The sequence below is a fragment of the Melitaea cinxia genome, chromosome 11, assembly GCF_905220565.1.
Source record: "Melitaea cinxia chromosome 11, ilMelCinx1.1, whole genome shotgun sequence".
Classification (NCBI taxonomy): domain Eukaryota; kingdom Metazoa; phylum Arthropoda; class Insecta; order Lepidoptera; family Nymphalidae; genus Melitaea; species Melitaea cinxia.
The window spans coordinates 9,580,345-9,602,765 of NC_059404.1; the positions used below are offsets into that span (position 1 = coordinate 9,580,345).

Below are 22,421 nucleotides of genomic sequence, written 5' to 3' on the forward strand. Positions count from 1 at the left end.
CGGAACTAACAGCTCAACATGCTCTCCGAGACACGATGGTGAGACTCACAAGGACAGACATCCAAACTGAAGACGAATATTTATTTTATATTTTTTTTTTTGTATTTAGACGAATATTAATACAAATATCTGAATCGAACCCGCAAACTATCGGTGTTTATGTGCCTCTACGCCTCACGCACCACTACGAGTACACCAGAGCGGCTCAGAGTTTATGCATAATAAAAAATATCGCAATAATATAATCTTTTATGATTATAATGGTACACGTAGTGTAACATATAACTATACAATTAATAATAAGAATTAAAATACTGAAGATTTTAAAGCGTTGATATTTTATGTCTTGTTATACTTTAATTGTATATTACTTTTAACCGACTTCAAAAAAGGAGTTAATGAACCAATTTTACTAATTCTTTTTTTGTTGGAAAGGAGATATCCCTAGTTTGGTACCACGAATAAAACCAGGATCTGACCAAACGAAAATCTGCATAACTTTTTACTGGGTGTACCGATTTTGATAATTCTTTTTTTGTTGGAAAGAAGATATCCCTAGTTTAGTAACATGATAAGGAAACTAGGATCGAAATGTTATCCCACAGAAACACCACTTTAAAGTGGTGAGAATCTATTTTTTACTTCTTAATTTCATATTTGAAATGCCTCTTTTTCATGGTATCAAAACCAGTCAGTTACAAACTTTTTACTATTACTTGTTTATTTGATTATATGTTAATTTTTTTCTATGGTATAGTAAAATTTAATGTTGAAATAATTACTTATAGAAGAAAGTAATATACTTTTATGATCATAAAGAAAGATGCAGGAAAATAATTTACTAGTAGTAAGTTAAGTCATATATCATTAGGTAAAAATATAGCGGTTGCTTACTAAATTTTGTTTTTATATTTATTTATTTAAGGTACGATGAAGACTGTAAAAAATACTTGCCTCTATGAAGACGTGAATAGAAATGATGAATTAAGCGAGACAGACAATAGCTACCATAAGATAGAGTTATCATACGGGAACATGTTTAGACAGGTAAACAGTATATTTTTTTATTATATATTATTCGATAAGCAATGTAGTTTTGTATGTTACTTTTGGCTACCGACTTATAACCGTATTGTAACTATGCTTAGTCTATATACATATATAAAAAATTTGTGTCACGATGTATGTTCCAGATAAACTCCAAAACTACTGAACCAATTTTTATAAAATTTTGTAAGCATCTGTAATTTGGCCAACTTGGGAGAGGGGGTAGTTTTTATCTCACTTGGACCTGGGAGGTGGCGCTCCAATCGGTATGTAAGCAATCAAATTTGGTAGCTATTTTCCGGGCAGGATAACGTCTGCCAGGACCGCTAGTATTATGTACTAAGCTATCCTTGAAAGGCATATGGCACCGCTCTCGGACTTTTTCGTAAATTTGTAAAAAACGAATTATTTTGTAATAAATATAGGATTCCTTTCCTTTTTCCTCATTTCCCTTTTCCCCAGAGTTTTCGATAAAAACTCAATTGTCTTAATTTGTTTTGACATTTTTAACCGTTACCGTTATATTTTAACCAATTTCTATATAAAAGGTCTTTAAGTAGGTACCGACAATATTCATTTTTGGAAAGTACGTGATTATCCGATCTTTAGTTTTTGAGCGGCCAGAACCTTCGTTTTATAATATGTACTGATTTTTTTAATTTAGATTTTAGTAAGTAGCACGATGTGGACTTTATACTTTTTGTTCGGCCTTCTACTTGGAGCTCCAACTGTGATTATTCCACAACTACAAAAAGAAGCAAACTCATCAACAATAATTAGTGAAGATCTTGGCTCTTGGATAAGTAAGATTACATTTTACGGTGCACTTTTTTCATATTTCTAGGTCGACAAAAAAACATACGGCTCACCTGATAGTAAGTGATTACCTTAGTTTATAGATGCTGACACTATCCCCAATTCAACTAAGGACTTTATGCTCAGCAGTAAAAGAAAACAATACGTTAAAACTAAATGTTTCCGAATAAGTTCCGTGCTATGCATGCCTTTATACACACTGTTTTTCTATAAAAAAAAAAAACAAAAAAAACAAAAAAAAATTTATAAGTTATTTAATACAGACCCTTCATTTGTATTTGCTATTTTGTTAATAATCGTAATAGCAATTAGCCGACTCGCTGTAAAGCAGAAAAATAAACCAGCAGAAAAAAATTCTGCGTTCAGTTGTGGGACATATATAGGCTATTATAGTACAGAAAAAATTATTACAATTTTCATTTTAGGAACAAGATTATTTTATTTAAAAAATGACTTATTTTTATTTACAGCGTCCATGTTTCCTGTTGGTGCAGTGCCGTGGACAATAATATTGCCTTTACTTTTGCACTCTTTAGGTGCTAAAAAAACCTCTATTTTTATTTGTTTATTAGCATTTATAGGAAACCTAATTGTTTATTTTAGTGAAACTATACCTCAAATTCTTATTGGTGAATTTGTTTTGGGTATAATATTAGGTAGTCATCACTCAATTTCGCCTCTTATAATTAGTGAATATTCTTCTCCAAAATATCGTGGGGTTTTTTTAACGATTAAGTCAGCTTCAGGCTTTTGGGGTATTTGGGTTGCTAATATAATCGGAACATATTCTCATTGGAAAAATATCTACATAATGGCATTTATTTGTAATATTTATACCTTGACGGTTTTCATTTGGCCGGAGTCACCTTACTGGTTAGCAAAACAAAGACGTTTTGCCGATTGCGAAAAAACTTATATAAAAATAAAGGGAACATCTAAACAATCGAAAAAAGATTTAGAAAATTTAATCAATTCATACAAATTTAATGAAAATGAAGTCAAAGAGTATAATACAGAGTCATCAATGAACTTTTTTACTTCAAAATTGAAATCATTAACGTCTAAAACTTTCTATAGACCATTAATTATAGCAATTTTTTTAGAACTACAATATCATTTGATGGGAAAGTTGATTTGTAGTATGTATGCTATACAAATTTTAAAAAAGATAACACAAAATGATGCTATGGCTTACAAGGCGATGTTAATTTTAGATGGCGTAACTGTGTTCAGTACGTATTGCGGCTGCGTTGCATCTAGATATTGTAAAAGGAGATCATTATTCTTTTCAACCTCATTAGTGTCTATTCTACTTCTGTATGTATTATCCCTGTACTTATTCTTGGTTCAAAAATCTATCATCATAGAAAATAATATAATATCAATATCTATATTATCACTTTTTTCAGTGACTATGTGTTGTGGCCCAATAATATTATATTCATCTATTTACGGAGAACTTATTTCGTTCAGACATCAGCGATTAACTGCGATTATATATGGTACTGTAGGTAGTATATTATTATTTTCTCTACTGAAAACGACACCTTTACTGTTTAAGCAGCTAACCTTATCGGGATCGTTTCTGTTTTTTGCTATTTGTTCTTCAATTTCCACAATAATTCTATTTTTTTATTTGCCGGAAACGAAAAATAAAAGTTGTCATGAAATGGAAAATTATTTCGAGGGACAATTAAAAATAAGCAAAACGTGAAACCATATTGCAGCCTAATACATAACTATGAGTTCGTGTTGCTAATGTACAAAGTTAATATTTTATTTCTGGCATGAAAAAATAAATATTATTCTTTAATGATTAAGTTTTGTATCACCATTTTGCTTTTAGATAAACACAAGCATTATGTACAGTTGTACGCACATAACAGACGATACGTTAGGTTTAGGATTAGGAACAATATTAATATGCTTTAGATACGTATAATATTAATATAAAATGTAATAAATAACAATACGTTTGTAATATGAGGAGTTTTATTTAAAAACCTTATAAATATATTTCCATTGAAATATAAAATATTTGTATATATGATACGTTAACTTGTTCAATTAAAAAATTTGCCTCATTCAAGTTGAATCTGTAAAAAATTATAGATCATTCAAAACACCTTGCTATATGTTTGCCTGTAACTAGAAAAATAAATCTTTTAGGACATTGACGAAGTTATTCTCAAACTAACAACACAAAGTTGATAAAAATTAAGCTTGATATTATGTAGTATACTCTATACAGATTACATATTATGATTATATTCAATTGGATGACTAGCAATTGATATTCCACTATTATTTCAAGAAAAATTCAGACTAATAAACAATCCCACATTACCTGCCAACTGTCTGAAGATTTTCCTCTTCATTCCCAAAAAAAAAGTTATATGAATTTCAACTACCTCCTGTAATTTTTGATGAGGTTAAAAACCCATATAGCAAAATGTGAAGAGACTAGGCGTTATTTTTTAAACAAAATCTATCAAGGGGCCGCAGATATGTGAAGGTTTTAGCTTCGGCTGAATCTCTTAGCAGGCTCTATAATCTTCTCCCTATTCCCATCAAAATTGCTCTTGCACATAGTCTTTTATTACCAAGTCTTGATCTTGATGTTACTGAGGAGCAGCGAGAGCGTTGAGCGTATCCAGAATTTATGTAAACGATTCGTATTTGGACTTCACAAATATGATCATATCTCTGAATTCCGTAAAACACTCAAGTGGATTTTAATTCGCTTTCGCAGGAATACGCATATTCTCAATTTATTTTATTCTATTTAACCCATTTGCACTTGCTTATCTAAAGCAACCATTAAAATTGCTTAGTGATTCCCATGAACGCAGTCTTCGTTCAGAGGATAGCTTACTTTTTGAAACTCCTCTTCCTTTTATAGTAAATATTTTACGATTAAAGCCTCTCGACTTAGAAATTCTTTATTCTTGCATATTAAACATGTACAATGACTTTCTCTTTTTAAAACGACTGGCAGGAAGCATTTTCTTGATATTCAACTTGAATAAAATTATATATATATATGTATGTATTAATGTATGTATGTATGTTTGTGTGTAGGTATGTATGCATGCATGTATGTATGTATTTATATGTGTTAAACACATATACACATATTTGAGTATATTTACACGTTTATGTCTTACTTTAAATGGTATATAACAATTTGTAAACCTACACCGACACAATACCATCTCTTTTGCCCCTAGGTTGCCTGGAAGAGATCGCTTTTCAGCGATAAGGCCGCCCTTTGTACCTTATGATAGATGCTTTGTTAAAATTAATCTGCTATGTATTATTTCTGTTTTGGTGTACAATAAAGTGTATTGTTATGTTTTGTTATACTTTTTATAAAGCTCTTAATTACACGAACATTTAAAATGTAGAATCGATATTTTTTTAGGATTTTAAAATAGAGATATTTGTAAACCTTTATTTAAAACAAATTATTATGTAATTTACCTATTGTCAATATAAGCATAAAATGCATGTGTGTAATGATAAAGTTGTCCGAACATTACTAGACTTTTTGCGCGATGAAATCCTGCAAATTTTTTTACTTTTGCAATTAACAAATTTAAAATTTAACTTATAATGTTATTGTCAGCCTAAGCTGTATGTTTGCTTAACAATATTTGGTACTTATTATTGCCTCCGCTATTAAGTATTGATTTTCTATACTTAATTTTTATAATTATCTTATGCTTATTTTTAATATTGTGGTATGTTGTATGTGTGGTACATTATCCTTCATAAAATGTAGGTATAAAGTACAAAACTAAAAACTGATACCGTTATGTAACACATATAAGACAAAAAACAACAATTTTTAACAATAAATATAATATTTAAAATTGTGCCGAATATGTACGAAATACGAGAAACGTCCTAATACTAATTGATAACCTAAGTATTTACATAATTAAATGCGCAGCCTGAGACCGGCAAGTTGGATAGTTGCCGTCGTAGAGAATAGAAGTATACCTAAAAAAATGGTATGTTTTGTTTGTTTGTTTTGTTTTTATTTTAAAGGAAAAGCCTTTATTTTTTTCTATATTTATGAGTTACATTTCAAATGTTATTAGTAGACTGTCGGTAAAGTTAACATACGATGATTGTATATGTATAATGATTTAAAGAAAGAAAAAAAGCGAAATCTGCCTCAAAATATTCTATGTTGAAACAATCCGACTTAAAACAATGTTGCATAAAATAAGTGACAAAAGTTTTTTTTTTTTTTTAATATACCTAAGTCGGCAAACTATCGTACAGCTTACCTGATGGTATGCGATTACCGTAGCCTATAGCCAGAAGCTATAATATAGGCCTGCAACACCAGAAGGATCGCAAGCGCGTTGCCTACCTTACCCCTGATTCCCACCAGGAGCTCTGGTCACCTTACTCACCAACAGGAATACAACACTGTTTAAAAGCAGTATTATTTAGCTGTGACTTCTGTAAGGTCGAGGCTGTGGGGCTGCTCCATTTTTTGAGCAGGAAATTTCCTGCTGTGCCCTACCACTGTATTTGTGTGTATGTTTTTAGGCTATTTATCCCATGCTTCGAGTATAACAGTGAATATATACATTTTTAAAGGTTGTTTATTTATTCCAGTTACAATGAATACTGTTAAAAATACTTGCAACTATGAAGAAGTGTGTATCAATGAAGACTTAACCGTGACCGATAAAAGTGACGATCAGAAACATTTGTCGTATAAGAACATTATTAGACAGGTATTTCTAGAAAATTTTAATGAGGTTTATAATAATTGATTGTTTATATTTTATAATCAAACTTGGAACTTTAAGACTTAACCAACTACTAAGTTCCTTATGTTCCTTATGTGTTCCGTGTACTTATGGTTACTAGTATACTTCTGTGAGCAGTAGCGTAATGATTTTGTAGTATTTTAATTTAGTAAATAAATCAGCTCTATTTTAGAAATTATTTAACTAATTATAGATCAATTTTAGGCATATATAACTATAAATATGTACTAAACTAATTATTTGAAGTTTTTATCGCTTTTTTGTAAAAGCTTTCAAAGAAAATATTTTGCATTTGAAAGCTCTTTAATCGAACGAGGTTAAAATACACCCCCCCCCTTCCATGGGAATAGAGCTATAGGCATAGGCGTCATCTGACTTGGTCTTAGGCTAAACTAATCTGACTGAACTTTCAGTTCAAATAAGTTTTTTTTTTTTTTTTTTTTATAAATTCTGGAGATTTTTATATATCACTTAATGCTTTATTTTAGGTTTTAGTATGTAGCACGGTTTGGACTTTATACTTTTTTTACGGTCTTCTCCTCGGGGCTCCTACTGTGATCATTCCACAACTACAAAAAGAAGCGAATTCATCAATGATAATTAGTGATGACCTTGGCTCGTGGATAAGTAAGATTGTGTTTATTGGTATATTTTAGTTAAGTTTCATGATTTCTGTCTTGAATTGAGAAGAAAGGACAAAGCGACTTTTTTATTAAGTCAGCTTATAGATTTATTAGGTAATAGAGATGGTGTAACTACCGCGCAGTCTTTAAACTAAAGTGGAATAATTGTATAAAACAACTATTTCGTGGTGCTCTTGATAGCGCCATGACATTTTATCAATAACAAGCTACTATTGAAAACCATTTTAGAATTGCTTATGATTACAATTGAATTTATTTATGTAAATTTCGTCGATAAACTTGATAGAAATTAAAATAACATACCTATATTAAATAGGTATAAAAAACGGTTGTGCAATATTCCATAATTAATTAATTTAAACGTATAATGTAAGGTTATATGAGACCACGTAACACTACTGCTGAATACCCAGAACTATGTTAAACCAACATTCAAAAAAGGAGGATGTTCTCAATTCGTCCGTATTTTTTATTTTTTATGTTACCCCAGAACTTTTTACTGGGTTGACCGATTTCGATTATTATTTTTTTAATCTAAAGATGGTGCGTGTCATGTGGTCCCATTTAAATTTAGTTGAGATCTAACAACCACCTTTTAAGTTATATCTAATAATGCGTATTTGCTTGACTATTTTTTCGTCGATCTATGTTTGTATTGTACCGCATAACTTTTTACTGGGTATACAGATTTTGATGATTTATTATGATGAGTTATTTTAATCGAAAGTTGATGCTCGTCTTATAGTGCCATTTTGATTGAGATCTGATAACTTTTGTAATTAAAGTCGGCTTTTTTTCTTTACAAGCAAACACAATTATTTTAAATTGTAACCAATACTGTAATCTGTAGTCTGATATTTAAAAAAAAATTATAAATATGAATAGTATAATTTCGACTAAATTATATATGTTTTTTATTCCAATAATTCTAGTAATATAGAATATATAATTTTGCTATTTTTTTTTTTTTTTTTTTGAAGTAATACAACATCCGCGTGTTCTTAGTTATTCTTGAACTTTTGGATGCAAAAAATATAATCCATTTCTATGCGAGTCAAGCTGCGGACAACAGCTTGTTTAATAAAATATATTACTTTAAATAATAACTTTTATTAGATGTAGTAATTTTTTACAAGGTTTACCGATTTTAATAATTATATATATTTTTTATCGCCAATAATGTGCATTGCACTATACATGTGAATGTAAAATATAATCCAGTTTTTCTGTCTGAGGACAAACATAATTGGGGCGATTATGGATTACGGAGTGTGGGATGGGGCGCAAAAAGTTACACAATGTTTACACACTCCTATTTTGTCCTCTGTCCAAAGGTTGCCTGTTGCAAGGGATCGCTGTATTCGCGATAAGGCTGTCTGTTGCAACTTATGCAAATACTATTTCTATATATCATTTGTAATACTGTTACAACCTTGTATTGGTGAGCGAAAGTGTTAATAAATAAAACACATAAATAATAGTTATTTACGAATTACACCATTTGAATTAAAAGAGACTTATTTTTATTTGCAGCGTCTATGTTTCCAGTTGGTGCAGTGCCGTGGACATTGGTATTACCGTTTATCATGCACAATTATGGCGGAAAAAAAACGTATATTTTTATTAGTTTAGTAGGGTTATTTGGAAACCTAATTATTTATTTCAGCAAAACTATAACTCACATTCTTATTGGTGAATTTGTTTTGGGTATATTATTAGGTAGTCATCACACAATATCACCCTTCATAATCAGTGAATACTCCTCTCCAAAATATCGTGGAATTTTTTTAACGATTAAATCAGCTTCAGGGTATTGGGGTATTTGGGTTGCCAACATAATTGGAACATATTCTCATTGGAAAAATATTTATATAATGGCTTTTCTTTGTAACATTTATACTTTGACAGTTTTTATTTGGCCCGAGTCACCTTACTGGTTAGCAAAACAAAGACGTTTTGCTGATTGCGAAAAAACTTACCTAAAAATAAAGGGAACATCTAAAAATTCTAAAAAAGATCTGGACGATTTAATTAATTCTTATAAATTTAATGAGGATGAAGTCAAAGAGTATAATACGAAATTATCAATGAACTCTTTGACTTCTTACTTCAAATTATTGACGTCGAAAACTTTCTATGGACCATTATTTACAGCTATTTTTTTAGAATTACAATTTTATTTGTTTGGAAAGTTAATTTGTAGTATTTATGCTATACAAATTTTAAAAAAGATAACACAAAATGATGCCATGGCCTACAAGGCGATGTTAATTTTAGATGGCGTAACTGTGTTCAGTACGTATTGCGGCTGCGTTGCATCTAGATATTGTAAAAGGAGATCATTATTCTTTTCAACCTCATTTGTTTCTAATCTACTTCTGTATGTATTATCCCTGTACTTATTCTTGGTTCACAAATCTATTATTATAGAAAACAATATAATATCAATATCTATACTGTCACTATTTTCAGTGACGGTATGTTGTGGTCCAGCAATATTGTTTTCATCTATTTACGGGGAACTTATTTCGTTCAAGCATCAGCGATCAAGTGCGATTATTTATGGTATTGTAGGTAGTACGTTAATGTTTACTACACTGAAAACCTCACCTTTTCTCTTTAAACAGTTAACCTTACCAGGGTCATTTCTGTTTTTTGCAATTTGTTCTACAATCTCCACAATTATTTTATTTTTATATTTACCGGAAACAAAAAATAAAAGTTGTCATGAAATAGAAAATTATTTTAAGTGAGATCATAACTAAGCGAAATGACCATATAACCCAGGTTACCCAACCCAATCCAAACCCAACTATGGGTTCGATGTGCGTGTTACTTAATACAAACACAAATTTAGCTTTTATTCCTGACAAGAAAAAGGAAAGATTGTTCTATAATTAAGTTTTCAAACATTTTTAAACCCTTTTTTCATTTTTAATATATACAACCAATTTGCACGTATACGACACTGTGCAATTAGGTACCTAAGCTTAGGATAAGTGACAATAATAAAATGTAGTAATTGTGTTTCATTTTAATATAAAATATAATAATTAAAAGTCTGTAATACGAGGCGTTTTATTTAATTACCTTATAAAGACATTTTGTTTGAAATAAATAAATCTTGTAATAATAATAATAATAATAATAATAATAATAATAATAATAATGTATGTCATGTATGTCTGTGAACTGAATCTTTGTAGGTATATGGTATAGTATTTAGAAATTGTTTGGTTAAAAAATATTTTATCAAATGTGAAGTAAAATTTCAAAACTTCAAAATAATTTGACGTTTAAATTAATACCGATCGTTCAACACACACAATCAAATATTTATGTCAATGTCGTAACCATTGTCGAACTCTGTATTGTAGAGACTAATTAATTATGTTTCATTCGATGATTAAAAATTGATATTGAAAATATGTCATTCAGCAAAGAAAAGTTATTTGTGAAAACATGCCTTGTTGTATCATAAAGTATTTTGTAAAATCAACTGGTTACTTTGTCAATTATGCTGCGTGGCTACGGCATTAAAGAATATAGCCACTCCCTCTCTTCCCATGGGTGTCGTAAGAGGCGACTAAGGGATAACACAGTTCCACTACCACCTTGGAACTTAAAAAGCCGACCGGTGACGGGATAACCATCCAACTGCTGGCTTTGAAATACACAGGCCGAAGACGGGCAGTAGCGTCTTCGGTGCGACAAAGTCAGCCCTGCGGGCACCTATCCGCCTGCCCAGCGTAGTGACTATGGGCAACACACGTGAGTACACGCCATTTTTGGCGCGAACTTGTGGAGGCCTTTGTCCAACAGAGAAAAGTTATTATGCATTTGAAATAGGTGATTAGACACTTTAGTTAATGTAACTTACACTAAGCTACAGCAATTTAAATATATTTAAATGATATATTTAAACGACGCGTTGGCGCAACGGTCACAGCACTGGTTTGTGGCTTTTGCGCTGGCGGTTGCGGGTTCCATCCCCGCTCATGACAAACGTTTGTATTGGCCATACAGATGTTTGTCATGGTCTGGGTGTTTTTGCAGTTTTTGCGGGTCTTCCCGCCGTGCCTCGGATCATACGTTAAGCCATCGGTCCCGGTTGTTATCTGATGCACCTTGTTCGATAAACAAGTTTTTGTAGAATGTATTGTAAAATATATATTTTTAAATCATTATAAAATATATAAAACATTCCAATCAAAAGCAAAATACCTATCTCATTATATTACCATGCGATAGCTTTATCTGTTCGTCGCTATTATTTACCTCACATAAATCACCATTGCTATACGAATACACTTCTTCATAGTTGCAAGTATTTTCAATAGAAGATATTCATCGTACCTAAAATCAGAAAATCCGATACAAAAGAAAATACAGAAAACACGATATAAGATTTCGAAAACTTTTCTAAATATAATTATCAAATATAATTACAGTAAAATAACTAACAAGAGTTATCTAAATAATAAAAGTTATATCAAAATATAAATATAAAGTATAAAAATCATATACGAGTATATTATTAACACGCTAAGGTTAAGATGTTTGCGTCCCTTTTTAGAAGAAACCTCACAATTATTGCACATAAATTATATATCATTTTATAGACAATAGCTTGCTCTACCGGCATACACAACTAAAAAATTTAAATAGGATGGTTAGGTATGCTTTATGAAGTAGGAAGGCTACTTTTTTCGTCAAATCAACGCGGTTGAAACCGCGGTGCCCAGCTAGTAATAATTAGGCATTTTGGCTCGCGAATAAGTAATATCGTATATACGTGTTAAATAAATAGACTAGGCAATTTAAATAATAATATTTTTTTAAATATATATTTTACTTTGAATAAAAATAAAAAAAAAAACAATTTTATTTAATCATTTAATATGGTATGAGTGTAGCGTACTCTATATTAAAGTACAATAATTTTTATTTGTTCGTTCACTTGGATTAATTGATTTCAATAGTGCCAGCAATACTTTAATAAAATGACAAATTGGTGCGGTTAGGACTACGTCATCTCATTAACAGATAAAATAAAGTTTTTTTTTTTGTTCTAATTACATACTTAATTAACGTTAAAAGGTATTTTACAATACTTATCTAAGGCGTGATAACCTTGTGTATAATTTCATTAGATAGTCGCGGTTTAGTTGACAATGTTAAGTGGTTAAAATGTTTAGATATTTAGCCCCAAAATTTATTTTGTGCTCAGCGAAGAAGGGAAAGCAACACGAAAAAACTTAAGCTGTAAAAAAATGATATATACTCGTACATACTTCCGTCCCTTATATTAATTACTATGTAATGAAATCATTGTTTCCAAAGGTAGTCACGAAAGCAACCAAAAAACTTCTACACCAGCATAGACGATATTTCCAGTTGGTGCAGTTCCGTTGACATTAATATTGACCTTCATAATGCGGTAAATTGGCAGAAAAAAAAACTTACGTTTTGGTTTGTTTTATAGGATGTATTGGAAACCTAATTATTTATTTATGACGACGCGTTGGCGGAACAGTCACGGCACTGCTTTGTGGCTCCAAACTCCAATATTTTTTTATTTCATGACAACTTTTATTTTTTGTTTCCGGTAAATATAAAAATAAAATAATAGTTGAGATTGTAGAACCAATTGTGAAAAACAGAAACGATCCCAATAAGATTAACTGCGTAAACAGAAAAGGTGAGGTTTTTAGTTTTGTAAACATTAACGTACTATCTACAATACCGAAGTGTTCACTGTAACAAAATAACGATTAATATCCAAAAATATTAAATCTTGAGTTAGTAATATCATTGGTCACTTGACATGTTGAACCTTGACACGACTCAAGCTTTCACGATAATCTTTTTTTATTACCATAAATGATATTTTCACAGTATCGTTAAAAAAAACTAGTCGTTTTTTGGCCCAGTCTAACGTGGACGTCCTGCCCAATTCCACTATAAATGTTTTCGCAATCGTTTTGTCTAGTTTTTTTTCCGAAAACATTTTTCTACATTAACTTTCGGTTTAATGAATTTTACTAAAATTTCGAGCGCAGGTTTTTTGAGGACTGGGCTGAGGAGTTTTAATCATTACTACCCTGTTAGACATTCCATTGACACTCTTGGGTACGGTACCGCTAAAAATTCAACGATAGATTATTAAGAGTTATTTTATTTAAAATTTTCAAATAAAAGATAAACAAATTATAAAAATTGTAACTAATGAATAAGTTGGATCTGGCGCACGAGATTGTCGACATGTGGGATGTGAGGTCCGCTGAAATCATTCCTATCGTAATATCTGCCAAGTAAATTTACTATATCATTTATATAAGTATTTATTATAATATATGTATCTATTATATATTAAGCGAGAGGAGTGACATCCAATCACATAATAATAATAATAATAACAATAATTTTATTTCTTAAAAAGTTTTTTACACAAACCCACTAGTGATTGGAGCCTCTTTTTAAGCATGTTGTTGCCTGCACCAGGAGCCTCCGCTCTTCCATTAGCATAGTAGTATAAATAATCATAATAAAAATAAGAAACAACAGAAACTTATTCGTTTTACAAAATAATGACAATTAGTTTTGTTCTTATTTAAGTTACCTAACTGTAGTGATGTATGTGATGTGTGAGCTGAGGTGTGTGGTGTGAGTTAAGGTTGATGCATTATTATTACGTATATGTATGCTTGTGTAGGATGCGTGTATTATGTATACGGGTATGATGTGTAGTATATATATTTTTGGACATTTAACGTGTATTTCTATTAAACAATCTGAATAAAAGATTCTGTTTCCTTATAACTAAGTGGTTTCAACCATTCTTTAATTTTTTTCGTACACTCATAATATAGCATGGGGTGTACATTTAATATTTTATTTATTTTGTTATACAAAAAGGATGAAAGTGACTCATATTGAATGCTAGCAAATAAATTTCTAGTTTCTGGGTACGTGCTATTATATATTTCCTTCTTTTATTTTCTAATTGTGGGTCATAGGGAAGGGATTTATGCTTTTTCAAAATTATGTGCAACAGATAAAGCTTTCGAACCGTTAGTAAGCAGCTTAGTTCATACAGTTGGTCCGTAGGAAACATTATAATTTAAAAATATATAACCTTAATTAAAGTCCGCTGAGCTCGTTCTAGCGTTAGAAATTTTGTTTTTAGTGCACCTTCCAATGGGAATACAGTAAATCAGAATTGATTGGTCTAGGGCGACGTATATTTCCGTAAGAATGTTTCGTGATGTTAATTTATCATTTTTATCCGGACTTGGAATCAATTTTTCAGGCTGTTTTATTATAGTACTTTCTTACTACTCATCATAGCATGATTTGTTTAGCGGCGTATATTATGTATACGCTAAAGTTTAATAACAATCTATGAGATACGATAAGAGTAAATTGAATAACATTGAAATATTATAATTATCAGTAAAACGTTTAACAAATTTTTCATTTTTAGTACAGCCTTAATAAAAATCACGTAAATGTAAAATTGTTCTGTATTGTTGAAAACTTTATCATATCAATTCGTTTTCAGTTCAGAAAATTCGATTACATTTAAAAATTCGGTTCAGTTTTTAAAAGCGAAAATAAAATTAAAAATTCTTTTATTGGGAGCAGTGTAAAAGGGAGCGATTCCCAGTCGATTCACGAGCATCCCCGCTATCTATGGATACTAATTGACAATTATTTACTTAATTAATGGCGCAAAACAAAAGCAACCAACGCGGCTGAGGGTTGCCGCGCCGCACCGTATCGTGTCGAAATATCCAACTGAATCGAGGGTAATTTATTTTTAATTTTGTAAAAGTTTCTGATTGCTATATTTGGTATAGGATAATTTTATTAGCGTTTGTACTGCTATAAATTAAAAGTCTCATAAAGGATGTAATAAAGATTATGTTTAATTATATTTAAATGACTTTTATTACGGCGGTGGCTTATAAATACCCTTACTTAATATTTAAGTATTTATTTATGATTCTATTAAATATATACATATATATATATATATATATATATATATATATATATCTCAAGCTATTTAATTATTGCACTACCATTACTATTAAATTTCAGTGTGGGGAAGCGCACCAAAAACGAAATTTCTTGCACTAGGAGCAGTCTACGGGCGGTATTAAAAAAGTTAAAGTTATCGATTTCCCACAAGAGCTATTTACTCAATAAATAAACTGTATGAGAGTGGCTATACGTGTTAGCACAAAGATAATATTAAATAAAAATAATAATTTAAACAAGTATTGCTAAAAACTAACTGTGACTTAAAACTACAACGTAATGTCAAACAATTAAAATATATATTACCTAATTAGTCATGTAACAAATATTCGGTTTCGCACATTCGCATTTGCGAATATTCGCGATTCTTCAATATTCGCATTTAAATTCGCGCGAAACGATCCGAATATTAGGATTGGATATATGGATTTTATTTTATGATGATGGATATGGAATTATAATACTACTGATAAGATTTGCCTATATTTGTTATTTACTTATATACTAATAAAACAGCTATTCTGGTGTTGTGGTGTTTGTAAGACACTAGCCGTGAATTTTAGCTGATATTTATACCTATTAATTTGTATGATTTTTTCCCGATGTCTTATCTTTGTGAATTTTCCCCAGAGAAAAAAATATATTTAACTGAGGTAGGGCACAGCAGGAATTTCCTACTCAAAATCTGGAGCAGCCCGACTGGGGTAGTATCTCGACCTTACAGAAGATCACAGCTAAATAATACTGTTTTCAAGCAGTATTGTGTTCCTGTTGGTGAGTAAGGTGACCAGCGCTCCTGGGCGCGATTGGGGATAGGGTCGGCAACGCGCTTGCGATGCTTCTGGTGTTGCAGGCGTCTATAAGCTACGGTAATTGCTTACCATCAGGTGAGCCGTACGCTTGTTTGCCGACCTAATGACATTAAAAAAAACCCGCCTGCCCAGCGTGGTGACTATGGGCAACACACATGAGTTCACGCATTTTTGGCTCGAACTAGTAGAGGTCATGTCCAGCAGTGGACTGCAAAAGGCTGGAATGATGATTCCAGGTAGTCACCACACAATCTCACATTTAATCATCATAGAATATTCCTTTCTAAGTCATATGGCTTATTGATGACAATTAAAGTGGTTTTAACTTTTTGCTTTTTGGTTACTTTTATTTTAATTTTACACACATGCTGGACATAGGCCTCCACAAGTTCGCGCCAAAATGCGATGCTTCTATTGTTCACCAGAAAACAATTAAGATTATGTTAGAATTATTATTATACACTTAGTGCGATCACTAAACTATATTTTTTTCTGCTATTTATTCAATAGGAACATGAGAAGTTCACTGCCATGTCTACCTGCTTTGAGGTAGGGCACAGCAGGATATCCTGCAAATCTGAACTAGCCCGTCTGGGCTATCTTATGGAAATACCTCAACCGTACAGCAGATCATAGCAAAATAATACTGATTTAATGAAACAACTTTTTTCGGATTTTATCGCGGGAGGACTCCTCCGTGACCTCCCGTGACCATGGTTGCTGTAAAGTATCCGAAACGTCGGAAATCAAAAGTTAATAATAAACCGCGATAAAATCCGAAAAAAGTTGTTTCATTAAATGAGTAAAATTCGCGTAAACATTAGAAAACAAAATAATACTGCTCCCAACTAGTGTTGCGTGCCTGTGGTGAGTAAATTGACTTAATCTCGTCGAGAGGGTCAGGGTCGGCAACGCACTTGCAATGCTTCTGATGTTGCAGACGTCCAATCGCTTATCATCAGGTTGGCCGTAAGACCAGGCGTACGCCAGTTTAACGAACTAGTCGTATGTGAAAAAAATGTCTAAGAAAAACTTTAACTTACCCTATAATTGGAGAGATGATTGACGACACAAGTGAAGTGAATGTCTCTTCCTTGTATTACAGTGTGATTTTCGAGCGCTTGTAAAAATTCGGGTTCTACCTCTGCTTGAATCGGCATTTCCCCTGTAATATGAGATGCATTGGACAATCTGTAACATTTCTTAAACTAAACTTTAAAAAAACATTTCCAATTATTTTGAAATCATATAAAAAAATAGCACTAATTCTAAACGCTACGAACACTTTTATTTATTAGTAATGTTTGCCATCTACAAACAATTGAGAAAATAAAATGGGAAGCAAAAATTTTAATAGCATAGATATCATTATATTTATGCTATAAAAATCAAGTTTATAAATTTTATTGATTGAACTTGATTTGTGTCTTTTTTGTTTCTAAAAACGCAAAATGAAGGCTAAAGGAACTAGCAGAACAAATTATAAAAGATTTTCTTATAAATTAATATTCAATTTTACTCAGCAAATCCTGAGTCTTAACTTGTCGATGTCGGGAATTGTGAAATGATTACTCGAATATTCAGTTTAACTTCACAGGTAAAATTTTGAGCCTATTAAACATAATGTAAATAAAATGTCAAAATAACTGCTATAAAATATGCATCTATATTGAATCGTGTATATTAATACGCTAAGGTTAAGAATGTTTGCATCCCTTTTTAGAAAAAAAAATCTCACAATTACTCCACATAAATTATATATCGTTTTAGAGATCATTGTTTGCTCTATCGGCATCCACAATTTTAAAAAATATTATTGCTTCTGTTTTTGTAAATTAATTAATTATTAAAAACCATCGTATTATGGGATTTTGGGGGTCTAATTTTGAGCTTAGATGGTTTATTTATTTATTTTAAATTGAATTCATGTCATGTTTTTTACTTCAATATATATTTTTATTTTTAGACAGAAATAACGCATTTATGCTTACATTGCTTTGGAGCGAAACGCTAAGTGGCGCGCCATTTTTTTTAAAGTATCTATCTCTCAGTTGTTAAACATCAGTTGTATCGTTTGTTAATACAACGTGTGAAAACGTTAAAATAAGGTGTGAAATGTGAAACTAACGTGTGAAATGTGAAAATAACTTGTTAAAGCTGCGGGACGGAGCTTGAGTGGCACTTCCCGCAGCGCCGAAGCTAAGGTAGAGTCAGACGCGGAGCCCGAAGGTATTATAATACCTTTAAATTCTTCTTTTAATCTCAAAACTTTAACTATGGATATCTCCATAATATTTTCATAACCATTGGTTTCCGAAGGGTGGCAGTGTTACCTAGTGTGGCTCCCCCTCCACCCTCCACCCCTCACCCCCTAAAATCCCACAAGTCGATGGTTCTTAAATTAAAGTCTAGCCAAATTATATATGACGGCTTTAATTTTGAAACAACGTCAACATGATTGATGGTCGGTAAATTTTTACTTATTTAGTGTGAACAATCCGCATGGGCTAATATAGAATAATATTCATAGCTATTTACGATTCAGCCTGTAATATCCTACTGCTGAGCACAGGCCAATTTTCCCATGTAGGAGAAGGATCAGAGCTTAACCCACCACGCCGCTCCAATGTGGGTTGGCGGATATAGTTAATAATTTTATTTATTTATTTTGCCAGAATATGGTATACAGGTTATCAAATTTAAAAGTTTAGCCAACATATTCTACCGATTTTCGGTGTGCATATATTAGTTTTATTTAACACAAATAATTTATTTAAATTTATAAACTGTCAAATAATCATGTAAATAAGAAAAAAAAATGAATAATAATTAATTGATAACAAAATCCATGTCAAATATGGTCATTTAAGTAGTTATTAACATTATAATGTAATTTATTCAACAAAATTTCATAAAACACTTTCATAGAATTTACTCACATAGAATACTACCAGTGGTTAATCCTTAAAAGAGCCTGGTATTTTTATTATATATTGGAATTGACATACAGTAAGCATTCTTTTTATATATGGCCAGCTTTTGTATTGGCATATATAGCTCATGTTTACTTCGAGAATTGGTCCGAAGTACACTATCATTAGTACGCACTAAATACGCCTGTTTCGTAAATGTCCTAGCAAGGAAAGGGAAGGACGCGGAGCGAGTTAAGAAGTGGCTTACAGCTGTCCAGGCAACCAGCTCCACATAATGATCTCAAACTTTTTTTTTAAGTTATTTAATTTTTAAAAAAATATTATTGTTTTCTGACGTTAAATAAAAATCTCTAATTGTTCTCAGATATAACCACACAATAAATTTTTAAGAGCGGAAAATTAGATGAAATTTAAGCTACAGCTTTAATAGCCTTATAGCCTCAACTCTTCCTCACACTCATACATGACTTCTAGTGAAAATTGGAAATTAATACACTGATATCAATACATACATACCAGAGATTCAGTTCTACTTTGTTAAAAATAATAATTAAAGACAAATATATTTTACGAATTTATATTACAAGTTAATTTATTATACAATTATTTTCGGAACAAAGAGATAATAAATTTCATCTGATTGTTATAATTGAATGTAATAAGTAGCATTTGTAATTGTATACTCACTGACACTAAAATATGTCTAGTAGTTATTAGATGTAAGCATGTTATATATTGTTCATGTTATATATACCGAAAATAAATTTTATGTAAGGCAAATTCTTATTTATTTTTTTAAAATAAAAAGTACAATACAATACTATCCTTATAATTTCAAATTTCTGGATGAAGTAATTTCCACAACAAACGTTTCTCAGAATTTCTTCCTAAACATTTAGGCTTTCTCAGAATTATTTAGTGCGATAACAAGATGAATAAACTGAACGGTGTTATCTCAATTTGTACTTACAAACGTTACATTACTTTCTACGTTTTATTAATGTTTATTATAATACGGAATTTTAAGCCATCTTGACTCTTATATTACTTAGTGGTATAACTTAAACTCTTAGTTTAAATTAAATAGATAGCATATATATGACTTATACGGTCCCATTAGGAATTATTGTATGGCAGGTTTTTGATTTTTCAAGCGTTTGGTATGAGTGAGGATAGAACCCACAACCGAGAAAAAGAGAGTAATAACGCAAATTATTTTACAAGGTCATATATGGCGTAGCTGGGGGGAGGGGTATCGTGTACTGGGCGCTACTCACAAAGGTGCGGAATAGTCCGCAAAACAAAAAATTGTTGGATAATTTTTATTTTTACTATAATTGATTTTTGAAAAACATATTTAAAACTTAGTGTCAGTGTAATATAATAAATATTAATTCGTAAATAAAAAGAAAAAAAAGGTATTGTGCCCCGGGTGCGAGTTAAGCTCGCTACGCCACTACATATATTGTATATTGCGCGTACATTAAGAAGAAGAAGAAGAAGAAATATACTTTATTGTGCATATTACAAGCTAACATAAAATACATCTTTAAAAAATAAAATTTGCAAAACAATATTATGCACAAAGGCGGTCTTATCGCTAGGTAAGCGATTTCTTCCAGACAACCTTGGGGTAGAGGAGATTTTAAAATAAAAAGAGTAGGGTTATCAAAAGGCAAAACAGAAAATTAAAAACAAAGTAGATCCTACAATCTAATAATACAATAATATATACATATATACATTAATTTCATTAAATCGTTTTCACAAAAGATAGCAAGTAAAATGTTATTAATTATATTTGTATAATATTAGATTGGGCTTGTCTATTAATATCGACTGTTAAATTGATTATGTAGACCTCCCTACCAAATTAAAAATTACCTATCTATTACCTACTCCTAATGGATTACTGTATCCCTTAGTAGGTAGTAGTTTTACATTTTAATTACATAAAAAAATACAAAATATGTAATGTTAGCTTAAGAATGATATGATACATCAAGAAAAAGGGATACCGGACAGTCGAAAACAGAAATAGCCGCGAACATATACACGAATAAACTTCAATTTAAAATATAAACGTTACTTTACTTAGGAAAAAAAAAACTTAAAACAGATTAATAGAGTATTCAATTATACTTGGAATATCATTTTTTCATTTTAAATAATTTGGCAGTCCACCATTTTGTTTATCATTTGTCAATAATTCTCCTTGTGTTAAGGTGTTAATATTTGTTTTTTTTTTTTGAAGTGAAATTTTTATAGGCGCATGAGGGTAAAATTTTTACGTATGAAACGGCAACGTTTTTATCGATGGTGCTGGAACGGAAATCTAAAGCTTTAGATTTGTATAAATATAAAAAAGACTTACAAATTAGTTAGATAATGAAGTTTCACTTCTGACACATGTATTTTAATCTGCTTATGGCTTGTATTGGGTTTTTGTTTAATTTGTGGTATTATAGTTATTTTCCCCTTAATGAAAATTCTTCGGATACATTGCTTAAGATTACTCAGACAGAAATTCTTTTCCTCGTAATTTTAAGTGAATTAGTTGCAGTAAATTAAAACGAACAATAATAATAACTACATCGCTCTTTTCTTCTAGTTAAGAAAAATCACTAACTCTAACATGCTACTACCTCTCGAGGGATACTATAAACATAAAAATATCAGCAACATATTATTTTGTGATATATTGTACCTGTGACAAAAACACTCAGAAACGTCATCAGCCAGCAGGCCGCCTTTGTCGACGGTGAAAGCATGTGTTTGTCGATAAAATATCTGAAACAGAAAAATAAAATACTAGTGCATTTCCTTAACCTATGTGTTAAATTCTCGTTAAAATACTTTCCAGTAGTCGAAGAAGACAAATTGCTGAAACACGAACGCTGCACTTAAGCTAGGTAAATAATTTAACGGCGTTAGTTACGTACTTGTATTTACACTTTTAAGCAGTATTCAATTTTCAATACAATTTTTTATTCTTTTAGCTTAAATCAGGTTTATAATGAAACTTGTTTTTGAGAGTTGAACTTTTAAAGGAATATTTAAGCTAAATAAAATAATTTTATTTGCAGTTTCACTCACGTTAATTTTTCCGCACTTTGAAGTTGATAAGCGTTAATGGACTCTGGTGGTTATTGCTGCGCCCTTTCTCTTACCAGGAAATTTTTGTGGTCTCTCTTTATAAAAATAAATGAAACCAGAGATCCAATTCTATACATTGATGTTCTTGTAAGGCCATTCTATGCAGATTGCATTTATTTAATTAGGAAAATATGCTATGAGCTATGGATGGTATATTTCGATGAAAGTTCAGAG

At 30.9% G+C, this 22,421-nt stretch overlaps 1 protein-coding gene across 1 annotated transcript in view; it reads right to left on the reverse strand.

Annotated features, from left to right (window-relative positions):
* LOC123658062 (lachesin-like) overlaps positions 1 to 21,862 on the reverse strand; it is a 90,895-nt gene extending 69,033 nt beyond the window's left edge. The window contains exons 1-2 of the mRNA XM_045593544.1: positions 21,799 to 21,862; positions 17,202 to 17,323 (exon numbers count right to left, since the gene is read on the reverse strand). Of these exons, the coding sequence (XP_045449500.1) occupies positions 17,202 to 17,323; positions 21,799 to 21,862 (186 nt within the window). The remainder of the gene's footprint in view (positions 1 to 17,201; positions 17,324 to 21,798) is intronic.
* Between the last annotated feature and the right edge of the window lie 559 nt (positions 21,863 to 22,421).